The sequence below is a fragment of the Bubalus kerabau genome, chromosome 22 (genome assembly GCF_029407905.1).
Source record: "Bubalus kerabau isolate K-KA32 ecotype Philippines breed swamp buffalo chromosome 22, PCC_UOA_SB_1v2, whole genome shotgun sequence".
In the NCBI taxonomy this organism is placed as follows: domain Eukaryota; kingdom Metazoa; phylum Chordata; class Mammalia; order Artiodactyla; family Bovidae; genus Bubalus; species Bubalus kerabau.
In genome coordinates this window covers 16,284,644-16,302,237 of record NC_073645.1, presented here as the reverse complement: position 1 = coordinate 16,302,237, position 17,594 = coordinate 16,284,644, and the positions used below count along the sequence as shown (strand labels likewise).

The following is a 17,594-nucleotide window of genomic DNA, read 5'->3' as shown; positions in this document are numbered from 1 at the left end:
GTAAGGGAATGGGTTGTGTGTGATGTAATGAAGGGGTGGGGAGGGTGTTAGAGGGAAGAAGAGGCAGCAGTCAAGCCTCTCAGCAGGCGGATTTGAGATCTGCAGAATTCTTTGAAGCAACAGCAACCTCCAGCTATTGTATGAGGCGTCATTTTCTGTACTTCTGATTAAATGAAAGCAGAACACTATGGATATTACACATGAATTGTTTTTATTTGTGAGCCATATGATTGAACTTAATTATCATAAAGTAAATAGAATTACCAGATCCTGAAGCTACCTTAACTACTTTATTAGGGATGAGACTAGAAGAAAAAAGGGCTCTGTACAGAAAAAGATTTGCCCTGTCTTTTGTGTGTTGACATTAGAATGCTTTTTCTTGGTGTCAGGAAATTGTGTTTTTAATTAAACATTAATAATGAGCCCTCATGAAAGCATTTGAAAGTTACGTTTTATTGTATCGGTGAATCTGTCTTTGTGGTAAATATCAAGGGATTGATAATTTAGACAAACAGACCAAATTTTACAAGGAAAGAACTAGATTTTCTTTTCCCCCCATGTGGAGATTTTATGGCTTCCAGTAACTGCTGAAGGCAACTGTGTCATAAAAGCTCCAAAAGTTGTGTGGGGGGTAAATTTTGTAACAGTTGTAACGAATGTGTAGCCTGTTTCTAATGAGCAGTGCCAGTCTTGGAGTTGATTCAAGGTGTTTTGAAAGTGTCATTGGCAGATTTATCTTTCAAATAGAAGAACTACTGGATATATAAGGCAAGCCACATAAAAAATTGTCATATATATTTCCTTGCATTAAGTGTTGATGGTTGAGCAATGCGAAAGTGAAACATTTTGTTGATACTAAGGAAGTTAAAATTCAGCTGTTTTGTTCCCTATCCTAATCAATGAGTTGAAAGGAGAGGCATTTTCCTTAAAAACCAGTACTTTTTTCTTCGCTTTGACAACGGGCCTGCTTGAGCATGTGGCCAACTGAGCGCGTGGCCAGGTGGTTTTCAGGCCTTGCTGAAACTGGCCTTTCTGTATGAGAGGGTTTTTTGGTGGTTGTTTTATTTTAAGCTATTCTCTGATAGTTATGAATTGAAAGGAATATGTTTTAAGGTTACGATTCTGGTGAAATACTTTATACGATAAGGATAGCGTAGTATAAACTATGGGCAGGGAGTCAGAGTCCCAGTGAAGAGATATTACCAACTAGAAAGAAATATGTCATAGAGATTTCTTTTCTTACTCTTCGAAAATTTACTTGAATTTCTAGACTTACCTTTATTTTACTGGACTTATTTAGGAAAATCAGATCAACCAAAAGTAGATAACTCTGTGACCTTCAGTATTTGATATTGCTGGTAATTGTGTGCTAACTTGATAAGTGTTAAACTGTGTTAAATCATATTGCTGAAAGATAAATGTTTTCATTTTAGGGGGTGATAATTTAAAACCCAGACATATAGATAATTTTTAGAAAATATTCTAAAAGTTCCTGTTCCCTCTTTAGGTGAGCTCTTAAAAAGCTAAGTGCTATAATGTGACAGGTTATGAACAGTTTAACGTGTTAAAATGGATCTTATTCAAAACCCAGACTCTTATCTATAAAAGACTACCCTTTTTTAAAACCACAGGTGGTTTCTGAAGGTTTCACAGCATATGTCTAGAGATTACATTAACTAATAACTGGATTTTGTTTGGGTTGTGTATGTTGTACAATGCACAAATCAGTGGGTTTATCTTTAGTCACCTTATTCTCATTTGGGGTTAATGGAAATGAAGTAAGGACCAAGTAAACGACTTTTTTTCAGGTGCAAATTCGACCATGGAACCTAAGTGACAGTGACTTTGTAATGGATGGTTCACAGCCTTTGGACCCCAGAAAAACTATCTTTGTTGGGGGAGTTCCACGACCCCTTCGAGCTGGTGAGTGGAAATAGTAACACCACAACAACAAAACCAACAACAACAACAATCCCCAATGTGTTTAGTCTTCAGTGTTTTCTAGGCTTCTGGTCAGCTATACACAATCTCCATAAAGAAGGCCGTCATATCACTTCCACTGAGCTGACCCTTAAATGTTTTCTGCCAAGATGTTGTATTTTCTTATGCCGCAAGAGTGAATTTCATTAAACTGGTATTTCAGAGGGTTGGATTCTAATTAGTGATTCCCTGTTCAACCAATTATTTAAGAAATAAAAACAGTGCATTTGGCAGTGTGCATTGTTGGCCAGTTAGTATTGTTACGTATAACAGGAAAAGAACCCCGTCAGAAAGCTGTCCAGTGAAGCTGTGTGCACTTGCTGACAAACCTGACCACTGCTAGAAACTGTGTCACTGAAGATCAGACTGAACTCTTCCCAAGCAAAACGGATTCCTGGTTTTTTCTTACATACTTTATGTATTTGAGCATCTTTAATTTGACTTCATGAAAGCGCCCCTGTTTTTTGTTTTTTAAGTTCCTTTCCAATGATTAAATAATTGTGCCTGCTGGAATTGGGCAGTATCTTAATTGACTGGGCCACCAAAGACAAATCTAATCGCTTGTTAGATCAGTATGATTGCCTGTGGAGTATAGTAAAATTATTTGTGAGAACAAAGTTTATAAAGTACTTTAAAATAGCTGAGTTTATTTTTTTAATCTAAGATGAAAAAATAAGCTAGCCATTGCCACTGTGGTAGCAAAGGGCAGTGTTATCTCATGTTAGTGTAAACAAGTGGACTCAAGTATTCTACTTAAAAAGTAAAAGAAAAAGCAGAGATCATTAAAGCAAGCTGTGAAACAGCTCTGCGACTTTCGTGACTTCATTCTGAATGTTCCTCAACTTTTCTAATGCATTTATTCAAATCTCAACTCCAAGCTACTGCTAAAAGTTTAGGTCTCTATAAAAATGTATTCATAATTCCATTTTGAAAGACCTTAAAACAAATTAATTATGACTGGAGTTTATAATTTTATGGTATTTCAGAAAGTCAGGTGTCTTGAGTCTTTTTCTCATCCTAGTGGCAAACTTGCCCAAAGAAAGAAAGCAGAGCAGCAGAGATGCTTCCCCCTTCATCTGCCATCAGAATAAAGTCTAAGCAGGGCCAACTCAAACGTGAACAGCATTATGAGATGAGGGCCAATGCAACCCTTTGTTTCTAAAGAGCTTGTGCTTTAAAAAAAAAAAAAAAAAAAAGTGTGAGTAGGGGCGCTGTGTAATATTCCTGGCTTTTTCTAACTGGTGATATGTTTAGGAGTGGAGAGGGAGAAAAATCCCCTTTCATAGTCTTTAAACTGCAAATATATTCTAAAAAAAAGAAAAAGGATATTCCTTGCTAGTATTCTCGCTGTTCTTTTTTGCAACTAAAGACAAACACAAAGTTTTAATATCTTAGCCCTTTCCCTTTTTTCTTAGATGGGAATCTGAAAAAAAAGTATTCTGAAAGAAAAGTTCCTGCAGTTGTAAAAATAACAAAACTGACTTTAATCTCATGTCTGTTTTAAGTCACAGATACAATAGTTTATAACTAAATTGCCTTTTTAAACATTATTCATCCTTTATTCTTTCTGTTTAAATTATTTGAAAGGGTAGATATGGACCTGTATTTGTGATAATCTGTTTTTCACTGTTCTATGATCACACTAACAGCACAAGACAGGAAACCCAAGATGCTGAATTGTATTTTTTTTTTTAACATTCTGTGTCTGTAAGATGATACATGTTCTCGGGTTAAACAGGAATTATATTTAGTTATCTAGTCAGAAACTGGACTTTGTGTTCCCTGCCTAGATAATGCATGTTTTATAAATTTCAAAGTTTGTTTTTTTTTTAAGTAAACTAATTTCTTTTGGTTTAAAATTTTGTTTTTGTCATTGTTGGATATTAATCTGTAGTCACTTAGTCTAATGAAGGTTCCCCCATGCCAGCACCTCCTATAAATGTAGCTAGTTTCTAGAAGGCTAAACAATCTACATTAGCGTCCTGGAATTTTACTCTATCCAAGACTTCCAGATTGGAGGCCGAGTATTCTGGATGGAAAGAGTTAACATCTTTAGCTTTTATCCCCGTGCATAGAATTGAATTTCTTTGGAACACACTGAGCTTTGTGGACCGGTGTGTGTCTTGGAATAGAAGACTGTTTTTAAAAGAATTCAGTTTGACTTTGCTAGACAATCGTAAATTGAATACAGTGCAGTTCACTCAAACAGCAAACATGTATTGAGCACGCAGTGTGTTACTGGCACTGAGAAAGTGCACGTCATGCCACTCTTGCAGAACAGGTCATCGCCTGTAAAGTCAAAGATTTCAGAATGGACTAATAGAATACCAACCCAATTAATTGAATACTAAATTATTTTCCTTAACATAATATTCTCAATTTTTGGTTTTTAAATATTTCAGGGCATTTTTTCCCCAGGAGTATTGTGGTTTGAATTCTGGGAAGTCTTGGAACTATTTTAGGCACTATATAGAAGATGATCTTAAACTAGGTATTAGTGCTGGTGCTCAACAAGTGCGATTTTGTGTGTCCAGATTGATTTTCACCTTATCCTGGGCCATAAATGGTCCTTTAGCACATTACAGTGAATAAAGCATTATCACTCAAGAATTATCCTTTTGGATCTCATAAGGTTTTTTGTCTTTGATATTTTCCCATTGTAAGACAGGGACCATTATCACTAATAAATGATAATATAGTCCTTTATCACTTAAGTAGAAATGCACAAACACTTCTGAAGATACAAGGCAACCTGTTTTAAGTGGATTGCCTTGACTGAGTTTAGGTTGTTCCTTCTGATCTTTTGACAAGCGTGACTTTTAAAAATTCAGGTTGGAAAAAAAGTCAGGGGCCTAGAAAAATTAGCCTGAAAGTGGGAAAATATCGATGGAAAATCTCGATGAGTTTACCCAAAGTTGGATTGCCTGATTGTTGCCTTTTCTAGGTCAAGTAATTTCTACTGTCTCTTGTCTCTCCCTCCCATCACTCCTGTCAGTGACAGTGGCAGGCCAGGGATGGTTTGCCTGAAGTCTCCTGCTGATTCTAGATCTTGCTTTCCTTCCATTTCCTGTCTCTCTCCACCCCCACACTAGGAAAGGCTGTGGGTAGACTCGCCATGCCACCATGTGGCTAAAGTGTACATATTCTTCAGAGAGTCAGTACGAGGAAAGAGGTGGTCCATCTCTCTTGTCTGTCTCTCCTCCTGCTACCACCTGGACATGCAAGAGCATATTGCCACTCTTCATTCACATGTTGTAAGCAACATGTCTCAGTGCAGAAATCTCCCTGTTGCATATCCCTATGGCATGAGAACCTTTCCTGACAGCATGTCTTTGCTCTGATAGCAAGTAAGTGCCAGGCTTGGGAGTTTTGAGGAGAGACCACCAGGAAAGAGTGGAAAAGGAAGGATCTGGTCCCTGTACTCTCCCCTGGTTTGTAACCATAAGTATCTTCTGACTCGAGCTTCTGGGCCTAGACATCTCATTTGGGGGCTGCCTGAGTAATCCAGCTTTGGGAGCCACGCATTTCCAACTTTGATCAGGCTTTAAAAACCCTCGGTCTTCCTTTCTTGTTAGAGGCATCTGTGAGCTGTTCCTCCGCTTTATGACTTCCTCCTGACAGTTTATCTGACCAGGTCCTGCAGAAAAGATCAGTCTTGAGTTCCTGGAGCCTGCCAATTGCCTATCATCTTTGGATCTCTCACCTTCTTAACTATTGTTCTGATGAGTCTCTCCTGTCTTTTTCTCCCTAATATTCTGCTATGGATCCTGATATTTTCTTCTCCTCATTCTGCCCTGCCTCCCTCGACCCCAACTGTTGTGAGGATGGTTTTCTATGGAAATTCTAGAGGAAAACATTTTTTTGAGGTAAATATTCACTAATGTATGGCATACATCTAGAGAACATGATGAATTTTTCTAAGAGCATTTATTCCACACATTCTGTGCAAACATTCTGGTAGGGCACACATATTAGGAATCACATCCTGATTTGTGATTTAGGAAAGAGGAGTATTATAACCATATCCTTTTTGTTCAGTGAAGTGGTAGCAGACAGAAATCATCTTATGTCAAATTGGGCAGCACTAGAAGCTTTTTCTTTCACCCAGTCCCAAGTTCAGAACGAGTTGTCTCAGATAAACTCCAGAATTGGCATACTGACTTAATTCACTGCACTGCCCTTAAGATTAAGGATTTTCTAATGTTGATTGGTGTTTGTGAGCTCCCTCCTCTAGGAAAGCACACCCTCACCCGCAGCTGATGTCAAAGGTTGCCATATCAGTGGCAGTTTGAATAACATTAACTTAAAGCTTAAGACTGGGATGAACTGGTGCTTATGGAGCAGAAACCAGGCCAAGTTAATGTTAAGCAAAGATTTATGAGTTAAGCAAATGTTAAAGAAAAACAACCCTTGGACAAAACAAAACATTTGAACGCTGCTCTGTGCCCAACAGTATGCCCAGAGTTCTCATATATGTTTAATCCTCATGAAAACCTTCTGAGGTTGTAAGTGGTAGACTTTTCATCATAGAGATAAGGAAACAGAGTTCAAAGGGGGTGATTAGTCAAGACCACAACAATAAAAAAGCTAAGGCTCAAACTCAGATCTCCAGACTTCAAGTCTGGGACTCTTTACACAGAAGGAAGCTGCTTTATCAGGCTGAGATCTGAGATTCTGTCTCCATAACAGTAATAACAGTCAGCCTGGTACCAGCTCGATTTAATCAACTTAAATACTCTTACCGCTAAGACTTAGTTGGTTGTTCATACCATTTATTTGAAAATATTCATAACTTCCCATATCTCATGCAGAGTGGAAGCTTATGAGCATTTCCTCTACTGAAGATACGTGAACGGCTTTTGTGATCCAACTCGGCAATTGTAAACTCAGAAAGTTCACCTTCGAGTTGAATTTTCCTTTCTTTCAGAAGTGCAAGCCTCTTTGTCACCCTGAGGTGCCTTATGCCTCTTTCCTGTCTGCTTTGTTATTTCCAAAGAGGAGAAATGGAGCTTCTGGATTCATGATTTAAAATCTGAAAAGATGGACGTGTTGGTATTTCCCTCAGGAACCCTCATTCCTGCTCTGTCCCATTTGGCTCTCATAGTATCTTGGACTTCTACATTGCCTTAGGCTAACTTTGAAATCTAATTAAACCTTAGGAACAGGACCCTGGGGTGGGGCAGTATGGGAGAGTTATCATGATTTTCTTTCTGTTGAGCTGATCCCTTTCAGATCTTTATGAAGAATTGGGAGCAAAACAAGTTGGGGTTCAGATTCACCTCCAGGGCATGGTCACCACAACCCGGAGGAATTCACGGACATACTATACGCTACATACAACTGCAGAATTTTTGTTTCCTCTCTAGTCTGGGACAAGAGCCAGTGTGTAGGTGAGACTTATAGTAGTGTACTGTTCTCACGGAACAATTGTTTATGAGCTGACTTGAGTTATCATAAGAGCATAGAACATCTTAACCAAAGTACAGAATGCCCTTGGATATGGCTACCAGAACTCGTAATTTCCCACCCCTGTGGTGACCAGACAGACCCTGTTAACACTGTCTGGATGGGAAAGAAAAAAGAGAAGTGGTTTAGAGACATCTGACTTCCTCACAGACTCTGTCTATGCCTGCTGTCACCTCTATCTGTCTGAATTTCAACCTCTGGGACCCTCATCTTCCTCAGGTTAAATGTTAAGAACGTGCTCCTGGGAGATAACGCTGTCCTTGTCATCTACAGAGGATGGTTTCCCATGAGGATTCACTGTCGTACATTTAGTAGGTGGTTTGACTACATTTTCCAGATAAGACATATCCTTGATCAAAGACTCACATTTCAAGAGCAGGATGGAGTTCATAATGTATAGGTAGATCCGTGAAGGTTTTAGTTGACTTTTACCAGATCCTTACTGCTTTTCTCCTGTTTTTCTCTCTTCCTCCCGAGTAGTTAAAATGGTAGCCCTCTTGCTGGCTCAGCTTCCTCCTCATTCAGAGGAAGAGAATTTATATGGAACTTTCCTACATTAACTGATAATGCTCACTGTAAAGAATCCTTTAAAACCTAGCCTCTCCGAGTAGTTGTATATTATGACATCTGTAGGTGAATTTGTATCTTCCATATAAAAAGTATTTTCAGATTAGAATTTTGTAGGACTTTAGGAAAGCTTGCTTTGTGTTCGCTAGTTACCTACGTAGTAGATGAATTAAATTACTCTTTTTTTTAATGTTGTTTTTTACCAACTGGTTACTTTTCTCAGTAATTAGAAATGCTGTTTAGTACTTAAGTGACATCCCGCTGTCCTTTGAGCCCAGCATGAGTTTAGGCAGCAGGAAGTACACTTTTAATGAGGACTTGCTGACTGAGTAAGGACCAAATACAAACAGCAGTTGTTGAGTTATTATTTACTTTTCTTCAAGGATCATCAGACTGTTGAGGTTTTTGTAGCTAAAATATAGGTTAAGGTAGAGAAATGAGTAGTCTTTATATTCTTCCCCCCAAAAAACTTTCTGTAGTCACCTTGGATTCTTTCTTCTAGCTTCTCAATAAATTGTCCTTCACTTGAGTAAGACTTCATTGGCTCAAATGCCTGCAGGCTCTTGGGTGGCCAAGAAAATGAGTGCACATAAGCTTCTAAGTGGAAATTGTTAATTTATATAATTTTCATAAAAGCATAAGTGGATGAGGGTTTCTTTTCTCCTGTCAGAACTGCTTAACTGCCAGTAGCATCAGCCATGACTGAATCTTTGGGCCGAGAAGATGATTTTCCAACAGCCAGATTCACAAAGTGCTTGTGGAAGGTGCTGTCTCTGGCATCTGTGGATCCCTAAAGTTCCTTTGGAGACCAAGATGCCGTAGAACCTCTGGTTATAGTAGTTCTTGTCTTCAGCTGGAGCTTCAAGCTCTCTTTCTAAATTAGACACTTTCTTGAGTCCTTTCTAAGGGTAGGAGACAAGCTCATTCAATCCTTTGCCAACATTCGTCTCGGGTTCAATCCCTGGGTTGGGAAGATCCCCTGGAAAAGGAAATGGCAACCTACTCCAGTATTCTTTATTCTTGCCTGGGAAATCCCATGGAAAGAGGAGGCTGGTGGGCTCCAGTCTATGGGGTCACCAAAGAGTTGGACACGACTTAACAACTAAACAGGGACATGACTCTTACTGCACTGTTTAAATGAATGTGATTTCTGGATCCTGCCCCAAGACCGAAGTCAGGGTCCACTTGGGTTCTAATCAGCAATATTTCTTTGACTGATATGACTCAGTGATTCTGATCATAATGGGATCATTGGGGTAGCTTTCTGCTCTTCTGTCTTTAAAAGCACTTATTCTCTGGCTTAATTACTGCTAGCTTATTTACTCATCTTCTGAAAATTACCTGTTGGTTGTTAAGTCATTCTTCCTATTAGAAACAGAAGCTTAGAAATCAACTACCAGTATTAAGCAGTCTGGTTTGAAGAAGTCAGATAGAAAGACAGCCTTTCTTTCACAGCAACATAACTTTGTTACTGCCTCAGCAGCTGCCTGTTATAGGGACCAGAAGTACATGGCTTTCCTTCTGTTCACAGAAATCTGGTGGCGTTCTTGCATTATTAAGCCCTTCAGCCCTTGAACCTGCTGCAGAGCTCTCCTGCCACTCCAGCCTGTGCAGCTCTCTTTCTCCCCAGATACTGATTCCTGTGTAGCTCAGCTGTCTGGGGGCCTTTGCACACTGGCTGTGGCCCAGGTCTTCATCTGTCTTCCCTGTCCGCTCCTTTCCAAATACCAAGTGTAGGTATTTGAGGAAGTGGGTTCTTGAGTCATTCCCTAGGAGTAGGGCTAAGTCTTTTGGACTTAAAATCATGTGACTGGCCTGAAAGGAATGTTCATACCTGGAGGAGATGCCATCCAGTATCAAGTAAACAATTAACTTCAGGCAGTTTGGATCCAGGTAAGTAACTGCTGTATGTCTCTCCATGGTACCTTTTGATGAGGACAGTTGTAGAATATCAGACCTTTGGAATGTCCAGTTTCCAAATGCTTCTGTCCAGGTGTTTTGCAGATATACCAAAGAGCTCTAGTGAAGACTGCAGACCAGACCTCTGGATTTATAGCAGGGTACAGGATGGGTGTGCTTTTACTGCCTTTGTGGCAGCTTAGTGTTTCCTGGTAATTATAAGCACTCAATAAATGTTTATTGCTGCTATTATCATTTTTAGCATTGTTATTTAGAATTTAGTGTGAGAAATTAGTGTGCAGATTCCTCAATTGAAATAAACTCTAAAAATCTTTTATTTTTTAAAAAATTGTGGAGAGTTATTTCTAGGCTGTAAACATATTGCCTTTAGAATTAATTCTTTCTATAGCTTAATCTTAATTTAGTAGTGTGACTTTAGTAATTGCTTTCAGCCCTAGGGGTCAGTAAGTATACTGTTGATTAACTTGTTAGGGCACCTGAAATGCTTTGCCTGCCCAGGGTCCACTCTAGTGGACTAAGCAGTTAGAAATTAGAAAGGAGGGTTGCTGATAGATCATTTCTTTTATACTGTTGCTGAAGTTCTCATTATGTAAATTTGTGTGTGTGTGTAAATTCTTTCTTTCTTTTTTCATTTTGTTTTCAAATATCCTATGAGGAGCTCCCCTTCTTGAGTTCTAAGACTGGTGTGGACACTCTTCATGATACTTAACATGGGTTTTCCATTTCTTAGTTACACTGCATGATTCTTCCATATAGTCCTTCCTTCTCCTGGACAAGAGACCCTTCTAAACATTTATACCAAATGGTATTTATTTTCTTGCAGTTGAACTGGCAATGATCATGGACCGTTTATATGGTGGTGTCTGCTATGCTGGCATTGATACAGACCCTGAGCTGAAGTACCCCAAAGGTGCCGGCCGTGTGGCATTCTCCAATCAGCAGAGTTACATCGCAGCCATCAGCGCTCGCTTCGTGCAGCTCCAACACAATGACATTGACAAACGGGTAAGCAACTGCTTGGGGTATCATTGCTATGGGAAAGAAATGAAAGTTATTCCATGGGCCCTGGGGAGAAAATCACCTTATGTGGTATTAGTCCATGAGTCCATCTAGGCTGCCTGAAAAAGAGAGTACCCTTGGTATTTAAGGCGTTAATGAACTTTCTGTTTCATCCATCCCTGGGGCGATGTTACACTTAACGAAAGTAATGCTGCACAATTTAATGAAGCAAACCAGTGCTGTTTAAAAGATGATGCCAGGACTTCCCTGCTGGTCCAGTGGCTAAGACTCAGCACTCCCAGTGCAGGGGACCTAGGTTCCACCCCTGGTTAGGGAACTAGATGCCACATGCCACAACTGAAGATCCCGTGTGCTGCAAGGAGATCCTGGCGCAGCCAAATAAATAAATAAATATTTTTGAAAAAAAGATGATGCCAACAGCACAGTATCAAAGATTGAGAGCCTGTTTGACCCATGTGGTCCTCTTAAAACAAAGAACTTGAACTAACATTTAATGTTAACATTCAGGAGTATACATAAAAATTTGAAGTTCCCATTTCTCTTAAACTTGCAAGATCATATGCTATGCTATGCTAAGTCACTTCAGTCGTGTCCGACTCTGTGTGACCCCATAGAGGGCAGCCCACCAGGCTCCCCCGTCCCTGGGATTCTCCAGGCAAGAACACTGGAGTGGGTTGCCATTTCCTTCTCCGGTGCATGAAAGTGAAACGTGAAAGGGAAGTCGCTCAGTCGTGTCTGACTCTTCGCAACCCCATGGACTGCAGCCTATGTGATAGCAATTGCTGGAGCTGTTGTTAACAGTAGCTGCTTGCTGTCCCCTCTAGTCCCCTCTCCAACTCTCTGTCTTTCTCCTGCTCATAGCAAATAGACAGATCCGTTACCTGTCTCCTTGCTCATTGACGTTGCCTGCCTGGCCAGTCGAGGCACTCAGATTTGCTGTCATCCAAACAGGAGACAGTAGAGCTGGAGAGCATTGGTGTGCTCAGTTGGGTTTTGGGACAGACGCAAGTTTAAATCCTTAAACCCCAGTTCTGCCACTGTTTGGAAGCTTGGGGGACTAGAAGGAGTTAGGAGCTAATCTGAGACCTGATTGATAGAGTAATGGAGCAAGGGGGAAAACATCAAGCCTTGGACACCTCCATATGCAATTGTTCAATGGCTGTTAATGCTTCCAGTCAAGGCTGTTTTGGGGGCATACACTGGATGGGAATAAATAAAGTAGTAAATGTGTTTTCTTACCAGGTGTCAACTCCTGTCTGTGGTTGACTAACTGGTTTTGTGTAGCAGACCTAAGTGTGTTAGGAGGTGAAAGTTTCAATGGGTGATGGATTTTTTTAAAGTCAATAAGATAACATTTTCTTTAAGACATAGATCAAATTACAAAAGCCAGTGCTTAAAATAAAGTCTATTTGCTACGTCTCTGGGATCCTTAAAAGTAAGTAGTGGTGGTTCATTTTTTAATTAAAATGAATGATTGTTTTACAAAACTGTGAAACACTCTTAATCAGTGGAAAGTCAGGGGTGATAAAGATTCAACTCCATTCCTAGTTTTGAAGCGCCCACAGCACCCCTTTGGTAGCAGTAATTCCCCTACAGACTGTGAGCTCCGCAAAGCTGGGCATGGTGTCCGCCTCATTCTCTGCTTCCCCACTGCTTGATGTGTAGATACAGTTGTTGTTTAGTCACTCAGTCGTGTCTGATTTTTTGCGACCTGTGGACTGTATCCCACCAGGCTCCTCTGTCCATGGGATTTCCCAGGCAAGAATACTGGAGTGGTTTACCATTAACTTCTCCAGGTGTAGATACAGGAGGTGCTTGGTAAACCTTTGTTGGATTGACAAATGGTGCTCTGTGGAGGGTTCTATTAACTTCTGCTGCTGGTGGAGTTGCTTGTGCCTGTATGTTTGTGAATCTAAAACCCCAGATGCCATTACATTTAGATTGCTGTTGCCCCTGTCACTGGTGAATCCCAGGCAATAAACTTAACCTGAAAAGTGCTTGTATTCTCATCTGTATCCAAGTAGCTTTCTTTTTGTTCCCCTCTGAAGCCAGAAGGTGTGAAACTGCTCAGGAGGTAGGTCCTAAGGATGATAAAAGAAGATTCCACTTTTCCTTTGCCCCCACCCTAACAACCTCCTGTCTTACTCCTTCGTTAGAAGGAAGTGCATTTACTCCAGGGTTTATGGTATTCTTTGAACTCCTTTAAGAATCTGGAAAATTCAGGCACTATTTGTTTTATTGCCTACTTCTGCTCTCACCTTTGCGATACTTATGCCCTCAGCATTGATTCCCACAAGACTTAGACCTAGGTAAAGAGGAAAGAAGTGACGTTTCTGTTGTTAGCATAATCACAGGCCATGCTATAGAAAAGTGTTTGGCTCATCAAACTTCTCAGGAACGCCATTGACTCTTTCTGCTCTTTGCATTTGAGTTACCTATACCCTCCATACCTTAGGATGGTCCTTGATAAACATTTAGGGTAGCAGCCAGTTGTAATAGAAGGAGTATGGAGTTTGGAGCCAGAACAGATCCTAGTACATTTAAACCTCTGCTGCACCAATCACCAGACCTCTGGTGACCCCAAACAAGTTACTTACTGCCCAGAGTCTTGGGTCCTCATCTGTAACTCCTGGGGAAAGTCTGAAGATTAAATGGGATTTGAAGATTGAACATCCAGAGTCATATGGCAGTTAAGATGTTTGCCTGGCACTTGCTGATTTAACAGTATTCATCTTGCTGGAAGTGTACTTACACTGATGTTGTTAATATTAAATGGCTTGAATTTTATCATTGCTCTGCTGAAGATGCAGTGAAAAGTTACGCTGGTTAGTGAAAAGAGCCCTGGGCAGAGTCAGATGGCTGGGTCTAGATGTGGTCCTGTTCCCAGCGGGCTGTGTGATTTTGAGCAGGTCACTTAAAGTCTGAGCTTCAGAATAAGGACAATAATAGTAATAGCTTTGTGTACCCCACTAGATTGTTGAGAAGCCCAGAAGAGATACTGAAAGAGAAAGCAGTATATACAGTGTGACTCACTGGACAGGTGTATAGTGGGACTGTTGCGATGCCACATGGTGTCAAAAGGGATCTGTTGGTTCCTTCAGTGCCCTGGAATGAGAATCATGTGAGTGGGAAAACTGAAAATTACTGCAAGTGATGGATTCCCTTCTCTCCCTGTCTCCCAGCTCCATCTTCATGCTCTTTGTTCGCGCTGACCAAGGTGCAGACCATATTCTTTACTGTGAGAGATGGAGGCCAGCTTCTGTCTTGAGTGGGGCTCCTTTTCACTGGTTTTCTGTGAATACTGTACTCTCTTCCCCCAAACATTACTCTTTCCTCTCATTTTCTTCTTGCTTTGAACATAGCCGGCAATACCTTTGAGCTTCCCTGGTGGCTCAGACAGTAAAGAATCTGCCTGCAGGAGACTCTTGGTCAGGAAGATCCCCTGGAGAAAGAAATAGCAACCCACTCTAGAATTCTTGCCTGGAGAACTCCATGGACAGAAAGCCTGGTGGGCTGCAGTCCATGGGGTTGCAAACAGTTGGACACAACTGAGTAACTAACACTTTCATTTTCAGCAATACCTTATTTTGTTGCCTATGGTACTCTGAGTCTCTGTTAACTGCACCCTTTGCTGTAGAAGCTTTTTTAGGTTGATTTCACTTTTATGTTTATGTGTCTTCTAAAGGTTGATTTGAGCTTTCCATAGAGTTCCTATTTTATAAATAAGCAACATTAGTATTTCCTTAGGTTAGGCCATTTTTCCTTGCCTGGGAATATAAAATATGCCAATATGCAACAGTTATAGAAACCATCACTCCTGTAACTTCTGACACGCTCATCTCTACTGTCATCTTACTCATCCATGTCACCATCTTTAGGCAAGTTCAATTCAGGTCAGTCGCTCAGTCGTGTCTGACTCTTTGCAACCCCATGAACCGCAGCACGCCAGGCCTCCCTGTCCATCACCAACTGCCAGAGTCTACCCAAACCCATGTCCATTGAGTCGGTGATGCCATCCAACCATCTCATCCTTTGTCATCCCCTTTTCCTCCTGCCCTCAATCTTTCCCAGCATCAGGGTCTTTTCCAGTGAGTCAGCTTTTCATATCAGGTGGCCAAAGTATTGGAGTTTCAGCTTCAACATCAGTCCTTCCAATGGACACCCAAGACTGATGTCCTTTAGGATGGACTGGTTGGATCTCCTCGCAGTCCAACGGACTCTCAAGAGTCTTCTCTAACACCACAGTTCAAAAGCATCAATTCTTCTGTGCTCAGCTTTCTTTATAGTCCAACTCTCACATCCATACCTGACCACTGGAAAAACCATAGCCTTGACTAGACGGACCTTTAATGTCTCTGCTTTTCAATATGCTGTCTAGATTGGTCATAACTTTTCTTCCAAGGAGTAAGCATCTTTTAATTTCATGGCTGCAGTCACCATCTGCAGTGATTTTAGAGCCCCCCAAAATAAAGTCTGTCACTGTTTCCACTGTTTCCCCATCTCTTTGCCATGAAGTGATGGGACCAGATGCCATAATCTTCGTTTTCTGAATGTTGAGCTTTAAGTCAACTTTTTCACCCTCCTCTTTCACTTTCAACAAGAGGCTCTTTAGTTCTTCTTCACTTTCTGCCACAAGGGTGGTGTCATCTGAATTTCTGAGGTTACTGATATTTCTCCCAGCAATCTTGATTCCAGCTTGTGATTCATCCAGCCCAGCATTTCTCATATAATGTACTCTGCATATAAGTTAAATAAGCAGGGTAACAATATACAGCCTTGACGTACTCCTTTTCCTATTTGGAACCAGTCTGTTGTTCCATGTCCAGTTCTAACTGTTGCTTCCTGACCTGCATACAGGTTTCTCAAGAGGCAGGTCAGGTGGTCTGGTATTCCCATCTCTTTCAGAATTTTCCACAGTTTCTTGTGATCCACACAGTCAAAGGCTTTGGCATAGTCAATAAAGCAGAAATAGATGTTTTTCTGAAACTCTCTTGCTTTTTCGATGATCTGGCGGATGTTGGCAATTTGATCTCTGGTTCCTCTTCCTTTTCTAAAACCAGCGTGAACATCTGGAAGTTCACGGTTCACATATTGCTGAAGCCTGGCTTGGAGAATTTTGAGCATCACTTTACTAGCATGTGAGATGAGTGCAATTGTGCAGTAGTTTGAGCATTCTTTGGCATTGCGTTTCTTTGGGATTGGAATGAAAACTGACCTTTTCCAGTCCTGTGGCCACTGCTGAGTTTTCCAAATTTGCTGACATATTGAGTGCAGCAGTTTCACAGCATCATCTTTCAGGATTTGAAGGAGCTCAACTGGAATTCCATCACCTCCACTAGCTTTGTTTGTAGTGATGCTTCCTAAGGCCAACTTGACTTTACATCAGGATGTCTGGCTCTAGGTGAGTGTGAGTTATCACACCATCGTGATTTTCTGGGTTGTGAAGATCTTTTTTTGTACAGTTCTTCTGTGTATTCTTGCCACCTCTTCTTAATATCTTCTGCTTCTGTTAGGTCCCTACCATTTCTGTCCTTTATTGAGCCCTTCTTTGCATGAGATGTTCCCTTAGTGTTTCTCATTTTCTTGAAGAGATCTCTAGTCTCTCCCATTCTATTGTCTTCCTCTATTTCTTTTGAATTGATCTCTGAGGAAGGCTTTCTCACTCCTTGCTATTCTTTGGAACTCTGCATTCAGATGCTTATATCTTTCCTTTTCTCCTTTGCTTTTGGCTTCTCTTCTTTTCACAGCTATTTATAAGGCCTCCTAACACAGCCATTTTGCTTTTTTGCATTTCTTTTCTTGGGGATGGTCTTGATTCCTGTCTCCTGTACAGTGTCATGAACCTCCATCCATAGTTCATCAAGCAGTCTATCAGATCTAGTCCCTTAAATCTGTTTCTCACTTCCATTGTATAGTCATAAGGGATTTGATTTAGGTCATACCTGAATGGTCTAGTGGTTTCCCCCACTTTCTTCAATTTAAGTCTGAATTTGGCAATAAGGAGTTCATGATCTGAGCCACAGTCAGCTCCTGGTCTTGTTTTTGCTGACTGTATAGAGCTTCTCCATCTTTGGCTGCAAGGGATATAATCAGTCTGATTTCGGTGTTGACCATTTGGTGATGTCCCTGTGTAGAGTCTTTGTTTGTGTTGTTGGAAGCGGGTGTTTGCTATGACCAGTACATTCTCTTGGCAGAACTCTGTTAGCCTTTGTCCTTTTTCGTTCTGTACTCCAAGGCCAAATTTGCCTGTTACCCCAGGTGTTATCTTGACTTCCTACTTTTGCATTCCAGTCCCCTATGATGAAAAGGACATCTTTTTGGGGTGTTTGTTCTAAAAGGTCTTGTAGGTCTTCATAGAACCATTCAACTTCAGCTTCTTCAGCGTTACTGGTTGGGGCATAGACTTGGATTACCATGATATTGAATGGTTTGCCTTGGAAATGAACAGAGATCATTCTGTCATTTTTGAGATTGCATCTAAGTACTGCATTTTGTACTCTTTTGTTGACCATGATGGCTACTCCATTTCTTCTAAGGGATTTCTGCCCACAGTAGTAGATATAATGGTCATCTGAATCAAATTCACCCATTCCTGTCCATTTTAGTTCACTGATTCCTAAAATGTCAATGTTCACTCTTGC

The 17,594-nt window shown here is 40.7% G+C and overlaps 1 protein-coding gene across 9 annotated transcripts in view; it reads left to right on the top strand.

Annotated features, from left to right (window-relative positions):
* Positions 1 to 17,594, top strand: part of CPEB3 (cytoplasmic polyadenylation element binding protein 3) — a 285,852-nt gene that overhangs the window by 243,997 nt on the left and 24,261 nt on the right. For all 9 annotated transcript variants that reach the window (XM_055561079.1, XM_055561074.1, XM_055561077.1 and 6 more), the window contains 2 exons: positions 1,809 to 1,923; positions 10,757 to 10,938. In XM_055561079.1, the coding sequence (XP_055417054.1) occupies positions 1,809 to 1,923; positions 10,757 to 10,938 (297 nt within the window). The remainder of the gene's footprint in view (positions 1 to 1,808; positions 1,924 to 10,756; positions 10,939 to 17,594) is intronic.